We start from the raw sequence: 21,315 nt of genomic DNA on the forward strand, positions 1-21,315 counted from the left end.
CCACTCTGGACTGAGGGTGCTATTGGGGCAGATGGGCAGCTCCTGTGGATGCATCAGGTGGGTGGCTGGGGATGGGGAATGGAGACAGGAGCAGAAAGAGAACTTGAAGGAGATAGAAGTGGGGCTTGGTTTCAGCACCACCTGGGTGAGATCCTATTTCTTTTCTGAGCCTCATTTTCTCCCATTGTGAAAGAGGGTGAGTTAATACTTTCTCCAAACACCTCACTGAGTCCTTGTGAAGAGAGACTAATCTACTAGATGTGAGAATACTTAACACATGAGCTGTATTTGTCATCTCCTGCTGTATAACAAATCGCCCCAAACTTAGTGACTTAAGACAACATTCATTATCTCATAGTTTCTGTGGGTCAGGAATACAGATCTAGCTTCAATGGGCCATCTGTCTCAGGGTCTCTCACAGCCTGTGTTCAAAATATTGGCCAGGGCTTCGGTCTCATCTCAAAGCTCAACTAGAGAAGGACCCTTTCCATGGCCAGGATTCAGTTCCTCAGATTGTTGAACTGAGGGCCTCAGTTCCTCTTGAGTTGGTGGCAAGAGGCCCTCAGTTCCTTGCCATGTGGGCCTCTCCAGAAGGCAGCTCACAACAAAGAAACTGCCTCCATCAGTGCAAGAAGAGCTGAGAAGAGCCAGAGAGAGTATGAACAAGACAGAAGTCACAATCTTATAACCTCATCTTGGAAGTGGCATCCCATCATTTTCACCATATTCTACTGGTTAGAAGCAAGTCAGTAGGTTCAGCCCATACTCAAAGTGATGGAATTACACAGTTGTGTAAATACTGAGGAATAGGGGTCATTGGGACCCATGTTACTGCCCACCTCAGTCCACCCTCTAGCCCCCGATGATAAATATCCTTTCCACATGCAAAATACATTCATCCCCTCCCAAGAGCTCCAAAAATCTCATCCTATTACAGAATCAGCTTCAATTTTAGAATCTGGTCCTATAAATCAGGTCCAGGTGTGGATGAGGCTCCTTGAGTGTCATTCTTCTCTATCAGTAGATCTGTGAAACTAAGCTATCTGCCTGAACACACCCAACGTACAATGGTGTGGCAGATATAGGATAAGAGCTATAGACATTCCTGTTCAAAAATGAGGAAAATTCAGACATGAAGTATTCACTGGTTCATAGCGATTCTGATATCCAGTCAGGCAAATGTTGGACTTTCCTTGATTTGGTTTCAAGGTTTGGAGATAATTGTCCATGGCTCTCTGCTCTGCCATATGTATGGACTCTTGCTTTTACTTGATACAATATCTTCTTTTTTTTCTTTCTTTCTTTCTTTTTTTTTTAAGGGAGCACATGTTTGTAGCTGAGTAGTTTTCTCAGACTGCTTTCTGCCAGTAGAATTTGGGAGTTCACTGATCTCTTTTCCTTTTGTACTATCTCTGTCCCTTTCACTCCATGCTGGCAGTATTTTCACCAACATACTTTTCTCAAAAGCTGTGAACCTTATAGGGATTCTCTCCATTAGACAAAAGTCACATTCTTTTCCACTGGGGCTTCTGTTGAAGGATAGCATCCTTAAGCTTCTGAGAGGCCCTATTGTTTCATTAAGAGGATTTGTGAGGCATGTCCTTATCTCTTTAAAGGGCCTTTTGTGGGACTGAATAATACTCTGATCTTTCATCTTTCTAAGGATATAACAAACAGTCACAGCCTTGGCTACATTTTACCAACAGTCCTCTGAAGCTATTTCTTAATTTTAGCATCTTTTGACATCTGGAGAGGATGAGAATTTCCAAAATGACTAAGTCCTGCCTCATTTTTATTTAACAGTCCTTCCTTCAAATTTCTCTCTCTCTTCTCACATTTCACTACAAGCATCAAGAAGAAACCAGGAGGCACCTTCAATACTTTGCTTGGAAATCTTCTTCACTGGATCACCCAGTTCATTAGTCACTTATTCTGCTTTCCACATAACTGCTGATGACAGGGTCACTTGTTTCTGCCACTACATAACAGGGACCAGTCCTCCTCCAGGATCTAAGAACATCTTCCTCACTTCCTTTTGTGCCTTCACTGGCAGCATCCTCTAAGACCAGACTTCTACTAGTAGTCTGTTTAAGGCAATTTAGGCTTTTTCTATCATGTTGCTCAAAATCCTTCCAGGCTCCACCGACTGCTTGGTTCCAAAGCCACTCCCACATTTTTAGGTGTTTGTTACAGCAGCATCCCACTCTTGGCACCAAAATACATATTATCTATTGCTGCATTTAAAAAAATCACCACAAAGCTTAGTGGCTTAAAATGGTATGCTTAAAAAAATATACAAATTTATTATCTCACAGTTTCTATGGATCAGGATCCTGGGTGTGGCTTGACTAGGTCCTCTGGCTCAGGGTCTACCATAGGCTACAATTAATGTGTCAGGTGGGCTGTATTCTTATATCAAGGTTCAACTGGGGAGGAACCATTCAGGTGGTAGGATTCATTCAGTTTTTTTTTTTTTTAATTTTTATTCATTTATTTATTTATTTATTGGCTGCATTGGGTCTTCGTTGCTGTGTGCAGGCTTTCTCTAGTTGCAGCGAGCAGGGGTTACTCTTCATTACAGTGCGCGGGCTTCTCATTGCGGTGGCTTCTCTTGTTGCGGAGCACGGGCTCTAGGTGCGCGGGCCTCAGTAGTTGTGGCTCGCGGGCTGTAGAGTGCAGGCTCAGTCATTGTGGCGCACGGGCTTAGTTGCTCCATGGCATGTGGGATCTTCCCGGACCAGGGCTCGAATCCGTGTCCCCTGCATTGGCAGGCAGATTCTTAACCACTGCGCCACCAGGGAAGTCCCTCATTCAGTTCTTTGAGGAGTATTGGAATAAGGGTCTCTGTTCCTTACTAGCTTTGGCCAAAGGCCACCCTCAGTTCTTGCCACATGAGTCTCTTTGTAGGGCAGCTCAAAACATGGTACTGCTTCCATCAGAGCGAACAAGGCAAGGAGAGCCAGAGAAAGAGTGTGAACAAGACAGAAGTCACTAACCTAATCCTGGATGTGACATCCTCTCACTTTTGTCATATTCTTTTGATCAGAAGCAAGTCACTAGGTCCAGCCCACACTCAAGTGTTAGGCGGGGAACATAGTGTATGAATACCAGGAGGATAAGGATCATGAAAAGTCATATCAGAAGCTGCACAATCACCAAACAAGTCAGAATTAATGGGTTGTTTTGCCTGGTGATTTTTCAAAATTCATCTGATTCTTAACCTGCTCTGAGTTTACCAGCAGACCAACTTGCTGGGTGACCTCAGACAAGTCACTCCTTCTCCCTGGGACCTCAGTTTCTTTACCTGTAAAATGAAGGGACTGGGGTTTCCCTGGTGGCGCAGTGATTAAGAATCCGCCTGCCAATGCAGGGGACACGGGTTCGAGCCCTGGTCCAGGAAGATCACACATGTCGCGGAGCAACTAAGCCCACACGCCACAACTACTGAGCCCCCGCACCACAACTACTGAAGCCCGCGTGCCTAGAGCCCTTGCTCTGCAACAAGAGAAGCCACCACAATGAGAAGCCTACGCACTGCAACGAAGAGTAGCCCCCGCTTGCTGCAACTAGAGAAAGCCCTTGCGCAGCAACAAAGACCCAATGCAGCCAAAAATAAAATAGATAAATAAATTTTAAAAATAAATAAATAAAACAAAGGGACTGCATTAGCTAATCTCTAAGATCCCTTCCAGCTCTGACTTGCTGCTTCTATGCTTTCCTTATCCAATTATACAATGAATTGTTTTATCCTAGTTGTATTACAAAATTCACAGAAGCTTTTAAAAAACACATGCAATAAAATAAGAGAATATGAATAAGAAAAAGATCACCTAGGAAAAAGGAACCCAAACTTGAAAGCTGCAGAGGCTTTTGAAGATGCCAGAACTGACACTCTAATTTGACCCAAAGGCCTGTTCTTTGGAGGAAAGGCTGAGATTATCCCAGAGTCGGTTCCTGCTCTTGGCTCTCCTCCACATTGGCCAAGCTGGTTCCGTTCCTTGAATGACCAGCTGGTAAAAGAATGGGTAAAATCCTATTTGCAGAGAGGCAAACAGTCACCAGGATGGGGGGCTTGGGGCAATGCCCCTCCCAGCAAGGGGTCTGCTGGGGGCTCCTAGGGGAGTGTTGGGTGGTACAGATGGGGAAGAAAATATTATAGAAGAAAAGGATTGCAAAGGAAGAAGAGGAGTCCCAGGCCCCCAGTCTGTTTGAGAAGGGCCTTTGAGGCACAGGTGATGGGGGTGACCAGGGTTTTCCACAGACAGCACAGCCTGCAAGGGTCCAGGAAGCAGGCCCAGTGCCAGGGGTGGTAGGTGGATGGGGCGGGGGCTCCTTGGTGCCTGAGAGCACTGGAAGCAGCATGGTGGGACCTCTGGTCAGGGGCTGGGCAGATGGTCACAGGCCGCCCTGTTCAGCCCTCTCTGTCATTTGAGATGACCGTGTGTATTTCTTTGTCTGCAGAACTAAGCTTGGAATTACCTGTCCCAGAGCAAGAGCCGATGGAGCTGGACCACCGAGCAGGTAGGACGGGTGACCAGGGACATGCTGAATGCACATGCAGGACTTCTGGAGGGAACCCCTGGGGGCAGCAGAGACTAGCCCCCTCCCCCTCTCCCTCAGTCTTGCTTTGGCCTCCAGACCCACTATGTGGCCCTAACTTCCTCGGGTCTTCTGTTTGAAGACAGAAGGAAAAGGGAGGGCATGGAGTATTGCTGAGCCTCTCCCATCTGCCAGGCCTGGAGATTATGACCCTACTGCAGTGTCCCCTCTTGTAACCAAACACAAGTTCATGTGCCCGAGGCACAGTGAGGCCAAACAAACCGAAACATCGGAGTTTGGAGCAGAGAAAGTTTTATTGCAGGGCCAAGCAAGGAGAATGGGTGGCTCATGTTCAAAACCCCCAAATTCATTGATGGTTTTCAGGGAGAAGTTTTTATAGGCAAAATTTAGGGTGAGGGCTGCAGGGTGTGTGGCTTCCTTCTGATTGGTTGGTGGTGAGGTAACAGGGCGGTGCTCCAGGAGTCTTGTGCTTGGCCTGAAGTTACCATCCTCCACCTGCTGCTTGGCCTGAAGTTACCATCCTCCACCTGCGTGGGCACCTTAGTTCCTGAAGAAGAACTGGAAGATATTGTTATGTATATCCCTTGAGGAGGAACCAGGACCCTGCTTTCATCACTGCACTATTGCTCTTTTCATTTTTTTGGCCGCACCACGTGGCTTGTGGGATCTTATTTCCCGGACCAGGGATTGAACCCGTGCAAGGGTGCAGAGTCCTAACCACTGGACAGCCAGGGAATTCCATGCACTATTGTTTCTTGATTGTTCCTCCTTTGTTTCTGCATTCCTTCCTCTCCGTGAGTAGCAGCTGTTTGAATCTGCCCTTAGGAACTCAAGGAAGGTCTAGGGAGACTGAAGCCTTTAACTTGCAAATGAGAAATGGGGAACCCGGAAAGGCTTTTATGCCCAGGAGGGCCCTACAGGGTCCTGCTCGGCTTCACTCTCAAGGCTCAGAGGCAAAGCAGCAACCCTTTGTGCACCAGAAAGGCAGGATATGGGAGAACACAGCAGGGACCTGGTCTCTGTGAGTGGAAGGTCCATGTAGGTCCTGAGTGAGCCAAACGCAGGGAGTGGTATGGCCCAAGGAAGGGAGAAAAGCGTGTCCCAGGCCTGGGGAAATAGTGCGGGCAAAGGTCTGGAAGTGAGAGTGGGCTGGTGCTTTGGTGAAGCTGAATGAAATTCAATATGGCTTGAAGGCTGGAGAAGGGAGGTGGGTGAGGAGGCTGGGCTGGGGTCCTGGGACCGATCCCAAGGGCAGGGCCTCTGCCCTGAGGACGAGGGGAGGGGTTTCCATGTAGGAATGACTGGGTCAGGTCAGCTCTGAGAAAGGTCCCCACCGGTGAGGGGCTGGCGTCTGGGGCTGGAGGGTGGGATGTGGAGAGAGGCGCATCCAGGGAGGCTGGGGCAGGGCTGCTGCTGGAAGCTCTCTCCAAAGACCCGAATGACCTGGAGGCCTAGTTAAACACTCAGATCCCAGCCTCTCCCAAGAAGATTCTGATGCAGCTGCTCTAGGAGGGGCCCAGGAATCTGTATTTCTAATGAGTGCCTGCAGGGGATTCTGATAAATGACCCAGCTTGGAGACCTCTGATGACTGATCGCTTGATCCTCACAACAGCAAGTAAAGTAGGATGAACTCTGCCCATTGTACAGGGGAAGGGAGTGGAGGAAGCGTGGAATTGCACTGAGATTCTTGGAATGCCAGCTACAGACATTCATTCATTCATTCAACAAACATGTAAGCCCAAGAGGACGGGGGTTGACCCACTTAGCTCACTGTTGGGGCCCCAGTGCCTAGCACAGCACTGACACACAGTAGGTGCTCGCCTGATGGCTGAATTGGTGAAGGTATTGGCTCTCTGAGCCAGGGGACACGAGACACGGTCCTGGCCATCACAGCGCTCCTAAGCCCAAAGGGCAGGTGGAAGGTGAGCCGACAATTACATACACTGTGTTTAGAGGCGGGCAGGAGCACAGCCTCGGAGAAACGGGAGCACAGATCCTGGAGTCCTGAGCCCTGAGACCTATGGGCTCAGGAGCCCAGTCTTGCGCTGGGCTTCAGTCTCCCCACGAGTACAGGGAGGGGCCATGGTTGATCAGGCTGGTGCTGAGTGCTTTTAATGTCCTCTGTCTCCATTCTTTTGAGAAGGGTCACTGTCCCCATCCTGGAAGCCTTAGTTGTCCCCAGAAGCGCCCCTTTGCTTGGCTATCTGCTTGTTGGGGCAGAACCCAGGACGGGAGGGAGGGTAGGCAGTCTGGTCTCTGGGGAACAGGTTTTTCCTCTTTTGTGTAGATGACGAAAAGGCAGGAACAGGATACTCTGACTTCAGCTCCATGGGGTGAGGATGGTGGGGAGGAGAAGGGCGAGGAGGAAGCGGGCAGGCCTGGACCTCAGCTTTCTCTGTCTCTACTGCCCTGGGGAAGGGTCTGCAGCCCCCACAGGTGGGCAAGGGGGACTTGAAATAAAAACCTCAGTGGCCGGCAAAACCTGCCATTTCCAGCAGCTTTCTCTGAAAAAGAAACCTGGGAACATCTGAACATCCACCCGCAGGGCAGTGGCTAAAGCCTGCATGGTTTGAAAGGAAAGTTAGGTCTGTGTCTGTGGCCAAGAATAGATCCCCAAGGCACAGTGTTAAATTTTTAAACAGCAAGTTACAAAGCAATACATGGAATCTGATCACATTTATAAACCAAAGTGAAGCCAAACTATGCATCTTTCAAGAGCGCTAGGACCCACCTAGAACGTTTTGGAGGGAAGGTCATCAAACAAGCTTACAGTTACAACCTGGGACTGAGGATTGTGGGGATAGCCGGAAGTGGGGAGAGGGTGGGGACTGACTCGTTTTCTATATTTTGCCCAGTAAGAAAGAGTTTACATATTACTTGGGTATTATAACGTGTAAAACATTATTCAAAATGTGTATTTTAAGTCTTCATCCAGTGGGTTGTAAGATGCACTGTTACTTACCTGTCACTAAGAAAGAAAACATCGCTGGTTAGACCAGGGCCCATTGATTGTCAGACACAGCCTGATGTCAGCGATGCTAACCTGAGAAGAAAGGACATTTTAGAACTGATGGGGTGCAGGGTGACCCTGGGTCTGACACCCCTGCAGCCATCTATTCATTCACTCGCTCACTGATGGGTGTCACCAACGTCTCCGGTACACAGGGCTCTGGGGGGTGCTGAGGGAGGCCCAGGACCGACTCACCTGTGGACCTGCCTCAATGACTCCCCTCCCGCGTGGAGGAGAGAAAATGAGAGGGTTTGTAGCTCACAAGGATGGAGAAGGGGAAAATCCAGAGAGACCTGTGGAGCGTGCTGGGGACAGAGTTGTGGAGCTGAGAGGAGGTGATGGCCCTGGCAGCTTGGGGTGGGTGTCAGGGAGGACTTCCTGGTGGGGCTGCATTGGAAGGAAGCAGTAGGATTTTGACTTAGGGAAAAAGAGGGGCTGGCCTTCCGGGCAACGAACTAGCCTCAGCAGACGCTGGGCGGTTGGACATCGCAGGGTGTGGTGGGGAAGAAGTGGCGGTCTGTTTGGCTGGAGCCAGGGATGGGGGAAGAGAATGAGGAGACCTGTAAGCTGGGAGCAGGAGATCCTCGGAACTGGGAGTCAGGGCAGGAGTGGGGTGGGGGGGAGGGGAGGGGAGCGGTTGAGGTGTGACAGGCCGGAAGCAGCTGGGATGACAGCGCTCCATTAGCTGGAGAACAGAGGAGGCAAGTGGGGTTGGGGAGCAGCTCTAAGTGGGGAGCAAAGGCCAGCTCAATCCAGCTCTAGTACTTTTCCAGCCATGTGACTTGGTCAAGCTGAGGGATGCCCTCTGCCAGCTTCCACAGCTGCTGGTTTTCCTGAGTGGATTGCTGGGGGGGGTTCAAGGTGGGGAAGGGAACTAACCAAATGGAGCCAGGTTCACTAAAGCACAGAGAGGTCACAGCCCTTGTTGAAGGTCACACAGCTAGCCTCAAGGCTGGTCAGGCTTGGGCTGCAGTCCCTATTGGCAGAAACAATGAGGGCTGCCCTGTCCAGTGGGAGGCTTGTCAGGCTGAACTACCCTCTCCCTCGGTCTCTCTCTCCTGATTTCTCACCCATGTTTCTGGCTCCCGTGACTTCTTTCTGTTCCTGTCTTTTCTCCTGCTCTGGATCTCTGGGGCTCCGTGTCTGTCTGTTCCCCCTCCCCACCCCCATCACCGTCTTCCTTCCTGCCCTCCACTCTCTGCATCTGTCTGTCTCCTCTCCTTCCTTCCCTCTCTCTTCCCTTTTTAGGTACAACCACTTTGACCAGGGCCCATCTGGACAACAGCAAGGAAGGCCAGCAGGACACGGACCCCTGGAGAACTGCCCGTAGCCCACGGGATACCTCCAAGTTCAAGTACCAGCTCCCAGTCTCCCCTCAGCCGTCCATGTACCGAGGAGACAGCCCCCAAGGCAGCTCCCTCGGGCAGGCCTCCCTGGAGGAGATCCGGCCTCCCCCCCCGAAGGCTGTCAGCCGGGACTCTCCCCAGAGGAGCTCACAGCCCGGGTCCCTGAAGAACGAGAGCTACAGACCCTCCTCGAGGGAGAACAGGGCCTCCTTCCGAGAGGTGGCTCAGCCGTGCCAGGGGCTGAAGGAAGACCCCAACTTGGGGGCACAGGGCCAGAGTAGCAGCAGTATTCCCAACAACATTCGTCACAAGTTTGGGAGCAACGTGGTGGACCAGCTGATCTCCGAAGAGCAGGTGTCAGAATGGGGCACAGGAGGCTAAGGGCGGCAGCAGGGTCATGCATGGAGATTGACAATGAGGACCCCTAAGGAAGCTGCTCTTGAGTACAGAGTCCCTGTAACAATATCATCAGAAAGTAGTGTTTACTGAGCACTTGCTCTGTGCCAGCTCCTGTGCACTGTTTAGTCTTCACATCTAACCGTTCAATCTTCCCAGTGAGGGAGGTACTATAATTATCCTCATTTTACGGATTAGAAGCCCAAGATTTAGCAGGCTTAAGTAAATTAACCAAACTTAAACAGGATCCAAACTGGCTAGCAGATTCTGGAGCCTTGGCCCATAATGACTTTGCAGTTAGAAGTCTTGTGTTTGAATTAGATGCTTTTAACTTAAGTCTCCTAAAGGGGACAGGATTGATTGGGAATCAGAAGACTTGGGTTTGAATCCTGGCTCTGCCCCAGAATACTGAAAGACTTTGGATAAGTTACTTCTCCTCTCTGGGCTCTAGTCTCTACCTCTGTAAAGTGAGGCAGTTAGACTAGATCAGGCTGGCAAATACAGAGCATGCATTCCATAACTCTCCTAGCCCGCATTCATGGCAGACATCACTAATCGATTCTGGCACTTTTTCCTACTTGGTACATCATTCTAGGAACTCCATGCTGATCCACTGAAAGTTGAGATGAAACTTATCTGCCATTTCTGGTCAAATGGTCACCTGCTCTGGCATCTTGAGTCGTATTTTCAAAGCCACCATCTCAACCCTCATGGTGACTACATTGAGCAGCAGGCCAGGCAGGAGTCATTGTTTCCTTTTTTAACAGATGGTAAATCTGAGGCTCAGAGAGGTGATATGATCTGCCCAGGGTCACACTGAGCAAGCAGGAGAGCCAGGGTCACAAAGGCTATGGGCGGGATCCCTTTCCATTTTGTCATCTTAAGGTGGGGATACTCCCCCCCCCAACCTGCTAGTCTGGGAGGTCACAATCCTAAATTCCCTGCCCCACTTGGAGGATCTTGTCCCACCTTGAGGTTGGCTGTATGGTCACTATCTCTCACTGCACCTCCTGGCTTTGGGAAGGTGCCATTTCTCTCTTTGGCCATCGTGGTCCTGGGCTTAAATCAAGAGATCTGTTTTTTGTTTTTTGTTTTTTTTTTTAATCCAGCTGTGACCCAAATCACAAGTGTCATCAGGCCAGCAAATATCAGAACTGGAAGCTACTTCAAAGGCTACCCAGTTCTGCCCCCACCCTCATTTTATGAGTAGGGGAACTGAGGCCCAGAGGGGAGCAAAGACTTGCCCAAATCAGCAGCTGGTATATAGCAGAGTTGGGACCCAAACCCAGGTTTAATGGCTCCTAGGCCTGAGCTCAACCACTCCGGGCCTCAGTTTCCCCATTGGTACAAGGAAGGAGCTGCCCCTGCTGAAATATAAGGAGCCACCTAGAGTTGGCTTGTGTGATGCTTCCATTGTAGTAGGCAAGCCAGGGCTTCGTTCACCAGCTGTGTGATGGGCAAGTCCCTGCCCTGAGGCACAGTTTCCTTATTTATAAAATGTAGGAATAATATCATCTTATAAAGATGTCCCCTGGTGATGTTCTACAGTATGTACCCAATGTAGGGAGAAGCTTTCATGATCATTCTCATCCTTGATGCCCGAGGCCCATGTGGGAGGTGGGGTGGTGTGGGAGGGTGGAGGGACTTCAGCTATGCCAGCTCCCAGGCCTGGGAGTTGGTTGAAGGCTGCAGGCTAAGGGTGGGATGAGGGTGGTGGAGGCAGGGTTAGAGGGAGGAGAAGTTAGAGGGGAGATACGGGACTTGACTCTGCTTCTCTACCCCTTGTCTCTCCTCCCTCCCTCCCTCCCTACTCAGGCTCAAAGGGCCATTGGTGAAGACTTGGAGGGCCAGAAAAGGGCAAACTCATGGCCCAGCAGGATCCAGAGGCCCGCCGAAATCACCTCCGTCTTTTCAGACTACTATGATCTGGGCTACAACATGCGGTCAAACTTGTTTCAAGGTCAGGCTGAAGGGCAAGGGTGGGGGCTGTGAACACCTATAGTCCCCAAGGCACTGGGCAAGGAAGGACTTGGACCCGCAAAGGAATCTAAGACCCCAGGATACATCTCCAGGGACACTGATTTCACGGCCACCAAGGGCCTCCTCTGTGCCAGGCTCTGTGCCGAGTGCTGGGAATGTCCAGTCCCCTGGCGAGTCTGTCCTCACTGTACAGATGGTCCCTCCCACTTGGCAGTCAGCCCTTACTCTCCCTGTACCTCTGGTGTCTTAATCTGCCAAGAGGAGGCCGGGGCACCCTTGGTCTGGCCACCTTTGGTTACAGTGACAGTATCAGGCTTCCTGTGTTCAAAGGTCAGCTCAGCCGATGGGTGTGGCCTCAGGCAGGATCCTTAAACTCTGAGCCTCAGCCAATCTTCTTGGTACAATGGGGCTAACAACATGGCAGGATTCTATGGAGGAGCTTGGCCTGCAGCCCCCAGTGAGTCCTCTTTTTTTTTATTTGGCTGTGCCTTGAGGCTTGGGATCAAACCTGTGCCCCCTGCAATGGAATTCCACTGGATCGCCAGGGAATTCCCACAGTGAGTGCTTAGTAGCTGACAGGCCAGCACTTTTCTTTCTCGGATCCCACTGGTGGCACCTCTGGGCCAAAGTGTGGGTCGGAGGCCTGGACATCTGCAATGTGTCCTCTGGGTCCCCCTCGGTCCTGTTTGTCAGGGGAGTGCCTCTAGCTCCATATCACAGGCAGATGGAAAACAATTTGCCCAGAGTAGTAGGAGGTGGATCTGAAACTCAAATCCAGGTTTTTCTTCTGCCTCCAAAGTCCCAGAATCTTTTCCCGGCACTGGGTCGCCTCCCGAGCTAGGACCCTGTTCCCAAGCGTTTAACCGATTGCTCGGATACCGGTCCTCGGTCAGCAAGTGGTGGCTTCTCTCCGGCCCCACGTTCTAGTTTGACCTCATTGCAAAAGGTCAAGTCTTTCTGGCCCACTTCTTTCCTCTATCCTTACTCCATGCCTTCTCCAGCGTCCCCAGGGCCTGGTAAACCTCTTACCTGGCTCAGATCCCCATCACCCGAGGAACCAGACAGCCACTGGAAGCCTTTCTGGGTTTTTCTTTGAGCTTGAAGAAGGGGTGGTGCTTGGGGAGAGAAGAGAGAATACAGCTCAGATTGTCCTGTTCTGGGCCTCAGGAGTCGGCCTTCCACTTGTCTTTAACAATGATCACTCAGTAGTTCTTACGTAGGCCTTTATATGGTGATGTCTACATACATTTAAAAGAATGATATAAAAAGCGTCTGTGTACCCCTCACCCAGCCTGAGAAGCACAGCTGTGTCAAGGGGGCAAACCCTTGGAACCAGTGCAAACCAGCTTGCTCCAGCTTCTAAGAGTCGATTGTTAAATTTTACTGAACTGTTGGCATCATGAGAGATCTTAAAATTGGCCATGGTCGTGCAATGGACCTTTGAACAACGGGGGAGTCAGGGGTGCCAGCTATCCCCGCCTCCACTGCCCCACAGTCAAAAATCCAAGTACTGATATCTCTGACTCAAAAACAAAAGAACTGATAAATGACTCACCCAAGGCCAGGAAGCTGAGATAGTTTGGATAGAATCAGGACTCAAACCCTAGTTCTTTTGATCCCATGTATTGTGACTTCCTGCCAAACACAAACTTTCCCCATGCTTAGTTAATTTTTAAAGATCTGTAAAAGGAAAATACAGGTACTATATTTATTGAAAAAAAATACACACATAGGTGGACCCGAGCAGTTCAAACCCATGTGGTTCAAGGGTCAACTGCATTGACACTCCACAAATTGGCAAGTGCTACAAATTAGGGCGTTGCTTTCTGCACCCAACTGTCAGTGTGCCTCACCCATGTGCCCCCTCCGTTTCCATCTGCCCAGGTTGATCTTGGCATTTGCTGCTCTAGGTTGGGGAGGCACTTGTGGCTAGACAGGAGTGAGGGAGGGGAAATCAGAGAGGAAACGGGCTAGGTGGGGAAGGCCACGGGAAGGTCTTAAGCAGAGAAGGGCATTGTTTGACTTAGGTTAAAGGATCACTACTGTTGCTACGCTGAGAAGAAAAGTAAGGGAGCTGGGCAGAAACCAGGGAAACCAGTGAGGAGGTGATTGCAAAAATCCAGGTGGGGTTAATGATGGAGGCTTGGTCTCGAGAGCAGGGCTGGTGCGTTGCACGACTCTAGTGGATACTATTGTGCAATATGGTGGCACAGGGAGATAATGGTAAAGGTGACCTGATGCAGGAGGAGTCTGGCTATGTGTGTAAGGCAGAGAAAACAGAATGTGCTAATCAGTGGATTTGGGGTGTGTGAGAGAGGAATTAAGGTTGATGTCAAGGTTTTTCTTTTTTTTCATAAATTTATTTATTTATTTTTTTGGCTGCTTTGGGTCTTCGTTGCTGCGCATGGGCTTTCTCTAGTTGCGGCGAGCGGGGGCTACTCTTCCTTGCGGTGCGTGGGCTTCTCATTGCGGAGCATGGGCTCTAGGCGCGTGGGCTTCGGTAGTTGCCGCACGCGGGTTCAGTAGTTGTGGCTTGAGGGCTCTAGAGCGCAGGCTCAGTAGTTGTGGTGCACGGGCTTAGTTGCTCCGCGGCATGTGGGATCTTCCCAGACCAGGGCTCGAACCCGTGTCCCCTGCATTGGTGGGCGGATTCTTAACCACTGCGCCACCAGGGAAGTCCAGATGTCAAGGTTTTTGACCTGAACAACTGAAAGGATGGACTTGTTATTTACTGAGATAGAGAAGGTTCCAGGATGAGTGAGTTGAAGAAATCCTATGCCATGCTGAGTCATAAAGATAATCTTTTACATAGTCTTCTAAAATATTTAGCTTTGCTTTTCACATTTAAGTCTTTAATCCATCTGGAGTTGATTTCTCTTTTCAGTGTGAAGCAGGGATTCATTGTTAATTCCTCCTTTATGTGGATTAGCAATTGTCTCAGTACCTTCTTTTTTTTTTTTTTTTTTTGTCTCAGTACCTTCTATTGAATAATCTCATCTTTCCCCCCAGTGACCTGCAGTGATACTGCTGGTATCCATCAAGTTTCCCTATGTGCATGGATCAGTTTCCAGGCTCTCTATTCTGCCCACTGGTCTAATATTACACTTTTAATTATCAAGGTATTATAAGTAGTCTGATATCTGGTTGGGCTGTCCCCACTCCCCACCCCTCCATCACCAGCAGCAGGAGCAGCTAATGTCTTAGTTATTCTAGGTTCTTTGCTCTTCCATATAAATTCTAGAATCAGCTTGTCAATTTCCATGAAAAACCCTGTTGGTATTTTGATTGGAAGAACATTGAACCTGCAGCTCAATTTAGGGGCAGTTGTCAGCTTTATGATAATGAATTTTCCAATCGATGAGTATGGTCTACAACTCCATTAATTTAAATCTTCCTTCAATATCCATCAATAACATTTTGTAATTTTTTTCTATAAAGATTACACAGCTTTTTGTTAGACTTGTTTTGAAGAATCTCTTATTTATCTATTTTTTTGCTGCTTATTGCAAATAGTATCTTTTTAAAAATCACATTTTCTAACTTTGCTGCTTGTATACATGGAGGCAATTTTAATTTTTGTTCTTTAATCTTATATCCAGAAGCCTGACTCAGCTCACCTATTAATTCCAATAATTTGTTTGTAGATTCTTTGGAACTATTTTTAAATAATAATAATGGCTACATTTATGCATCGCATATAACATTCACCAAGCCCTGCTCTAAGTACTTCATGTACATTTTAATTCTCACAAGAATCTTATACACTGAACGCTATAGTGCTATAATTCCCGCCCACCCCCCTTTTTTTTAAAGAAAGAAGAAATGAGGCATGGAAAGGTTAAATAACTTGCTTAAGGACACACAGCTAGGAATAGTCAGAGTTGGGATTGGGACTTGAACTCTGGCAGTCTGGGGCCAGAGTTCACATTATTACCAGGAGGCATTTTTTTTTAAAATAAATTTATTTATTTTGGGGTGTGTTGGGTCTTTGTTGCTGCACGCAGGCTTTCTCTAGTTGTGGCGAGCAGGGGCTTCTCTTGTTGCAGAACACGGGCTCTAGGCGCGTGGGCTTCAGTAGTTGTGGCTCGCAGGCTCTAGAGCGCAGGCTCAGTAGTTGTGGTGCACGGGCTTAGTTGCTCCGCGGCATGTGGGATCTTCCCGGACAAGGGATCGAGCCCACGTGCCCTGCATTGGAGGCAGATTCTTAACCACTGCCCCACCAGGGAAGCCCACCAGGAGGCTTTTTGCCACCTTTATACCATCTGTTCTCGTTGGCTTGTCAAGGACAATGGTGCAAATAAGCAGGGGAAGCAGGCATCCTCCTCTCCAATTTTTTTTTTTTTTTTGCATGTGGGATCTTATTTCCACACTAAGAGTCTTAAACACTGGACCATCAGGGAAGTACGATAGAATACTTTTTTTTTGGTCCAAGCCATGCAGCATGCAGGATCTTAGTTCCCCAACCAGAGATCAAACCTGGGCCCCCTGCATTGGAATCACAGAGTCTTAACCACTGGACCACCAGGGAAGTCCTCCTCTCCTTCTTGATTCTAACATTTTACCAATAAATGTAATATTTTAAAAAGAATTTGAAGACACCGTTTATCAGATTGAGGGTCCCCTTTATTCCTAGTTACCACTTGAGTTTTTAAAAAAATCATGAATGAGTGTTGAGTTGTATTAAATATTCATATAGCTGTTATATAGATGATCATATGATTTTTCCTTTGATCTGTTGATGTGGTAAATTATAGTAACTGATTTTTAAATATTAAACCAAACTTGTATTCCTGCATTTAAACCAGTGTAGGTGCATTATCTTTTTTAATTGTGAAAACTGCCACGGAGAAGAGTGTATAAAACCTATGCGTGCAGTATAAAGAATAATAATAAATAGCCATGTTCCACCTCCCAGGTCAACAGAGGGTGTTACAGGGACCTTGGAAGCCTCTCCTGTATTTCTCCCAGCAGTGTCACCTGACTTTGTTTGACTCTTGTTAATGATCCCTTTTCTTTTCTTTATAGTGTCAGACCTCTCTGGGCAGGTGACCTTTGAGAGCAGACCAGAAGGATGGGGGCTCAGCCTGTGGCTTGCTGGGGAAGAGTAGTTGGGCACAAGTACCATGTTGAGGATGTAGGCTCTTCCTGGCCTTTTTATTGGGAACCATCGTAGGATTTTGTACCGAGGAGTGACTTATGTTTCCAACGATCCATCTGGCTGTTGTGTTGAGACAGGACAGAACTGCCAGTGGGGCAGGAGTAGAAGCAGGGGGACCACTGAGGAGGATCAGATCAGGGGTAGGATTGAAAATGGCTCCAGGGCTTCCTTGGTGGCGCAGTGGTTAAGACTCCGCCTGCCAATGCAGGGGACACGGGTTCGAGCCCTGGTCCGGGAAGATCCCACATGCCGCGGAGCAACTAAGCCCGTGCACCACAACTACTGAGCTTGCGCTCTAGAAGCCCCTGAACCACAACTACCGAGCCCACGTGCCGCAACTACTGAAGCCCGCGCGCCTAGAGCCCGTGCTCTGCAACAAGAGAAGCCACCGCAATGAGAAGCCCGCGCACTGCAATGAAGAGTAGCCCCCGCTCGCTGCAACTAGAGAAAGCCTGCGTGCAGCAACAAAGACCCACCACAGCCAAAAATAAATAAAATTAAAAAAAAAAAAAAGCCAGGAAAAAAAAAAAGAAAAGAAAATGGCTCCAGGCTGGTCTTCTCTCCACCAGCCCACAGCTGGTCCACGGAAACAGTTGTACATCCTTGCACTTGAGGCAGTATGCCTGGCCCTGGTGCTCTCTCCGTCCCGCTCTCTCAGGCCAATGCCTCTTGTTCCAAGCCTTGGTGTCCCCCAAACTCTCGAGCTATGTATCAAGCTCCCCAAGTGACCCCACTGAAGGAGTCTGATTCACAGCTCACTTTAATATCTGATCTCTACCATCCTTAGGGCTTCAGTCCAAGTTTTTAACTTAACATTCTGTTATGTAAGCATTTAAAGCCATAAATACGAAACACCATAAAAATTGCTTTAAAAAAAGGGGATTTCTTTCTTGATAGCATCATCATTAGAGAACACGACCTGTAATGATTTCAGTCCTTTGAAATTGTGGAGCTTTATAACCCAGCAGATGGTCAATTTTTATAGATAGATAATCAATATGCATTTGAAAATTATCTCTTGAGTTCAGGATTCTGTATTTGTCCAATAGAGCAGGCTTGCTAATTATTTCTATACAAATCTTTTAGTTCCTTGTTAATATTCTTTGCTTGATCTATTAATTAGTAAAAGATGTACCTTTAAGTCTTTCCCTATGATAGCAGACTTGTCAATTTCTCTGTCAATTTTGCTTTAACTATTTTAAGATTATTCCAGTGCAGCTAGTTTAGAGTTATTATATCACCTGAATGAACTGGAGTTGTTTTTATTTCTTATAGTGCTTTTGCTTTACAGTCTATTTTGTCCGATATTACTATAGTATGACCAGATTGCTTTGATTTGTATTTTTGTGGTATTAATCTTTTTCTGTATTTCCATGTTTATCCTCTTTGTGTCCTTTTGCTTTAAATATGCTTTAAATAATATATATCTGGAAAATATTTTCTGTAGCCTGAACATCTGTTTTTTAATCAGTTGGCCTACTCCATTTATATTTATTTTAATTACTGATATATTCGGATTTATTTTTATGATCTTATTTTGTATCTTCCATTTGTCCTAATTTTTCTATGCTGCTTTCTTTCTCCTTCCCTTGTTTTGGATTTGAGTGAGCTTCCCTTTTTCCCCAATCCAATTTTTGTCCTTACTTTTCCTATTCGCTCAGTGGTTATCTTTGACTTTTTTTGTTTGTTTGTTTGTTTTTTTAGGCCTATCTTTTTTTTCTTTATTTTTATTTTATTTAATTTATTTATTTATTATTTTTTTATTTTTGGCTGTGTTGGGTCTTCGTTTCTGTGCGAGGGCTTTCTCTAGTTGCGGCGAGCGGCGGTCACTCTTCATCGCGGTGCGCAGGCCTCTCACTATCGCGGCCTCTCTTGTTGCGGAGCACAGGCTCCAGACGCGCAGGCTCAGTAGTTGTGGCTCGCGGGCCTAGTTGCTCCGCGGCACGTGGGATCTTCCCAGACCAGGGCTCGAACCTGTGTCCCCTGCATTGGCAGGCAGACTCTCAACCACTGCGCCACCAGGGAAGCCCCGACTTTTTTTTTTTTTTTTTTGGCCACGCCGTGTGGCTTGCGGGATCTTAGTTCCCCGACCATGGAAGCGTGGAGTCCTAACCACTGGACTGCCAGGGAATTCCCTATCTTTGACATTTTTACATGCATAGTTAGCAAATTCTAAAGTTAATCAAGGTATTTCAGCTTTTCTGAACAATATAAGGATGTTAGACAGCTTCACATTTATTCTCTCCACCCCCCATATCAGCTAACATGTTATTATTTTACAGGTTTTTTTTTTTTACTATACATAAGCAAAGTAGTTTAAACTGTGGATTCTGGAGCCATAGGTCCGGGTTTGAGTCCTCCATCTTTCACTTACCAGCTGTGTCACGTTAGACAAGTGATTTAGCCTTTCTGTGCTTCAGTGACTTCAACAGCAAGATGGGGGTAATAATCACCCCCATCTCCTTAGGGCTGATTCGGTGAGTAAGTTCTGTAAAGTTTTGAATGAAAACTGTGCTTAGCATATGTTAAATCTTCAAACATTCTTATCTATCACAGTCATTATTTTACCCCATATATTCAACATTGGTACTGTTATCATAATTGATGTGTATTTAGATTTATTCAAGGTTTCCACTTTCTTTGCCTACTATTCCTTCTTTTATCTCAGATTTTCCTTCTGGGGTTATTTTTTCTTTCTGAAGTATGTTGTTTAGAAGATATTTGGGGTGAGATTCTGTTGTTGGTAAATTTTAAGCTCAGAAAAGTTTTATTTCATCCTATTCTTGGAAGACAGTTATTGTAAACAGTTCTAGATTGTTGATTTCTTTTTGTAAGCACTTTGATGATGTTAATTCATTTCCTTCTGGCTTTGATGGTTAATCAAACTCATTGTTATCCTTTGTAACTAATCTGTCTTTTCTCTATGGCTACTTCTAAGATTTCTTTGTCTCTGGTGTTTTAAATTTTACTTGGTTGTACCTAGGTAAGGAATTCTTTTCACTTACACTCCCTGGGGAATTTTTATTCTTGAATCTAAGGATTCATATATTTCATCAATTCTGGAAAAATTCCAGCCACTAGCTTTCCAAATATTGCCCCTCCCTGTTTTCTCCACTCTCTCCTTCAGAACTACAATTAGACATATGTTAGCCCTTCTCATTTAATCTTCATTTAACAGCTTTTTCATATTTTCCACATCATTATTTCCCCACTCTGTGCTGCATTCTAGTTAATTTCTTTAGATATATCTACCAGTTTACCATTTTTTCTCAGTTGTATCTAATCAGCTCTTTTACCTGTTCATTGAATTTGTTTTTAAACATTATCATGTCAATTTTCAAACTTAGAATAGTTTAATAAATACATGGTGCACTTATCATACAGCTTCAACAATTATCAATATATGACTAATCTTGTTTCATCTTTTTTCCCACCCACCCATTCATTCCCACCCCAGTTTATTTTGAAGCAAATCCCAGGCCTCTTACCATCCATTACCTTTCAACTATTATGTTTCATTTCTGAAATTCCAATTGCTTCTTTTACTAATCTGTCTGTTCTTTCTGGGTAGTTTCTTATTCTTTTCTCATACTTTTATTTATTTATTTAATCAAAATTAATTTTTATTGGAGTATAGTTGCTTTACAATGTTGTGTTACTTTATTTTATTTTATTTTTTTTATTGGAGTATAGTTGCTTTACAATGTTGTGTTAGTTTCTTATTCTTTGCTTATACTTTTATTCTCTTTCTCACAACTTCACACATTAAATGATACTTATTTTATATTCTGTAACGGATCATTCAAATCCTTGTTATCTTCTGGAATTTGGTCCTCTGTTTGATGATTTTGCTGACTTTTGATCATGGTAACTTATTTTCTTGTGTGTGTGTTTTAACTTTACACACAGACATAAACATTTTCTGAAAATACAGGTATCAATTGCCACATGCCAGCTGCTCCAATGAATGTAATCTTCCCAGTCTTGTGAGAACATTTTATTCCTTTGAATAGATTAAGAGACCAAAGCTCTGAGACGTTAAAATCTTGTCTGAGGCCACACTGTTCATAAATGATGGAGCTGGCATTTGAGCCTAGGCCGGCCTCCCTCTGCCTAACTCTCTCCACACCCCGCCCTTCCACAATCCACCATCCATAGGGGAAACTGACATATGAACCCTGGAGTACCTGAATTCTGTTGACTTGGGGCTTCTGGGGATTTCTTCATGGGGTTCCACAGGAGCCCCACAGGAGATGAAGAGCCTCATGAAGGCCTCCTACACCCCTGAGGTGATTGAGAAATCAATGAGGGACTTAGAGCACTGGCATGGCAGGAAGACGGATGATCTGGGTAGGTGGGGAGCTGGGGGCGTGGGAGATGGGCACTCCCTGGGCAGGGTGTGTTGGCCCCAAGGTCCAGAGAGAAACCACAGCAGCAGCTAGAACTCTGGGGTGGGTCCAGAAGACATATGGGTTACCACTGGGGCCTGGACACTCCAGAGGTCCTCTGGGTGATTTGTGCTGGTTCCTTCCCTGCTCTCTGCAGGACGGTGGCACCAGAAGAATGCGGTGAACATGAACTTGCAGAAAGCACTGGATGAGAAAGAAAAGAGCAAAAGCAAGAACTCGAAATTCTAGATACAACCCGGAAGAGGTGCCCTCCACTCAGAGAAAGTGCTAATAAAGAAAGGCACACATCTGAACCTTCGCCTCTGCTTGGCGCCGCTCTTCAGGTTGGGGGAGGGGGCAATGTGCAGTGCTGGGGAGACCTACTGAGGAAGGATAGACGCTTTAAGGACCCAAACTACCCCCCAGCCCTTCCTCTTGGGGACACACACACACACACACACACACACACATACACG

The 21,315-nt window shown here is 46.9% G+C and overlaps 1 protein-coding gene across 1 annotated transcript; it reads left to right on the forward strand.

The window, feature by feature from the left end:
* Positions 1-4,499: 4,499 nt before the first annotated feature.
* Positions 4,500-21,088, forward strand: CIMIP4 (ciliary microtubule inner protein 4). The gene is made up of 5 exons (XM_061206083.1): positions 4,500-4,521; positions 8,820-9,271; positions 11,129-11,273; positions 20,691-20,801; positions 20,997-21,088. The coding sequence occupies exons 1-5, from the start codon at positions 4,500-4,502 to the stop codon at positions 21,086-21,088; spliced, it is 822 nt and encodes a 273-aa protein (XP_061062066.1).
* Positions 21,089-21,315: the final 227 nt, after the last annotated feature.

This window comes from Eubalaena glacialis, chromosome 11 (assembly GCF_028564815.1).
Source record: "Eubalaena glacialis isolate mEubGla1 chromosome 11, mEubGla1.1.hap2.+ XY, whole genome shotgun sequence".
Lineage (NCBI taxonomy): Eukaryota > Metazoa > Chordata > Mammalia > Artiodactyla > Balaenidae > Eubalaena > Eubalaena glacialis.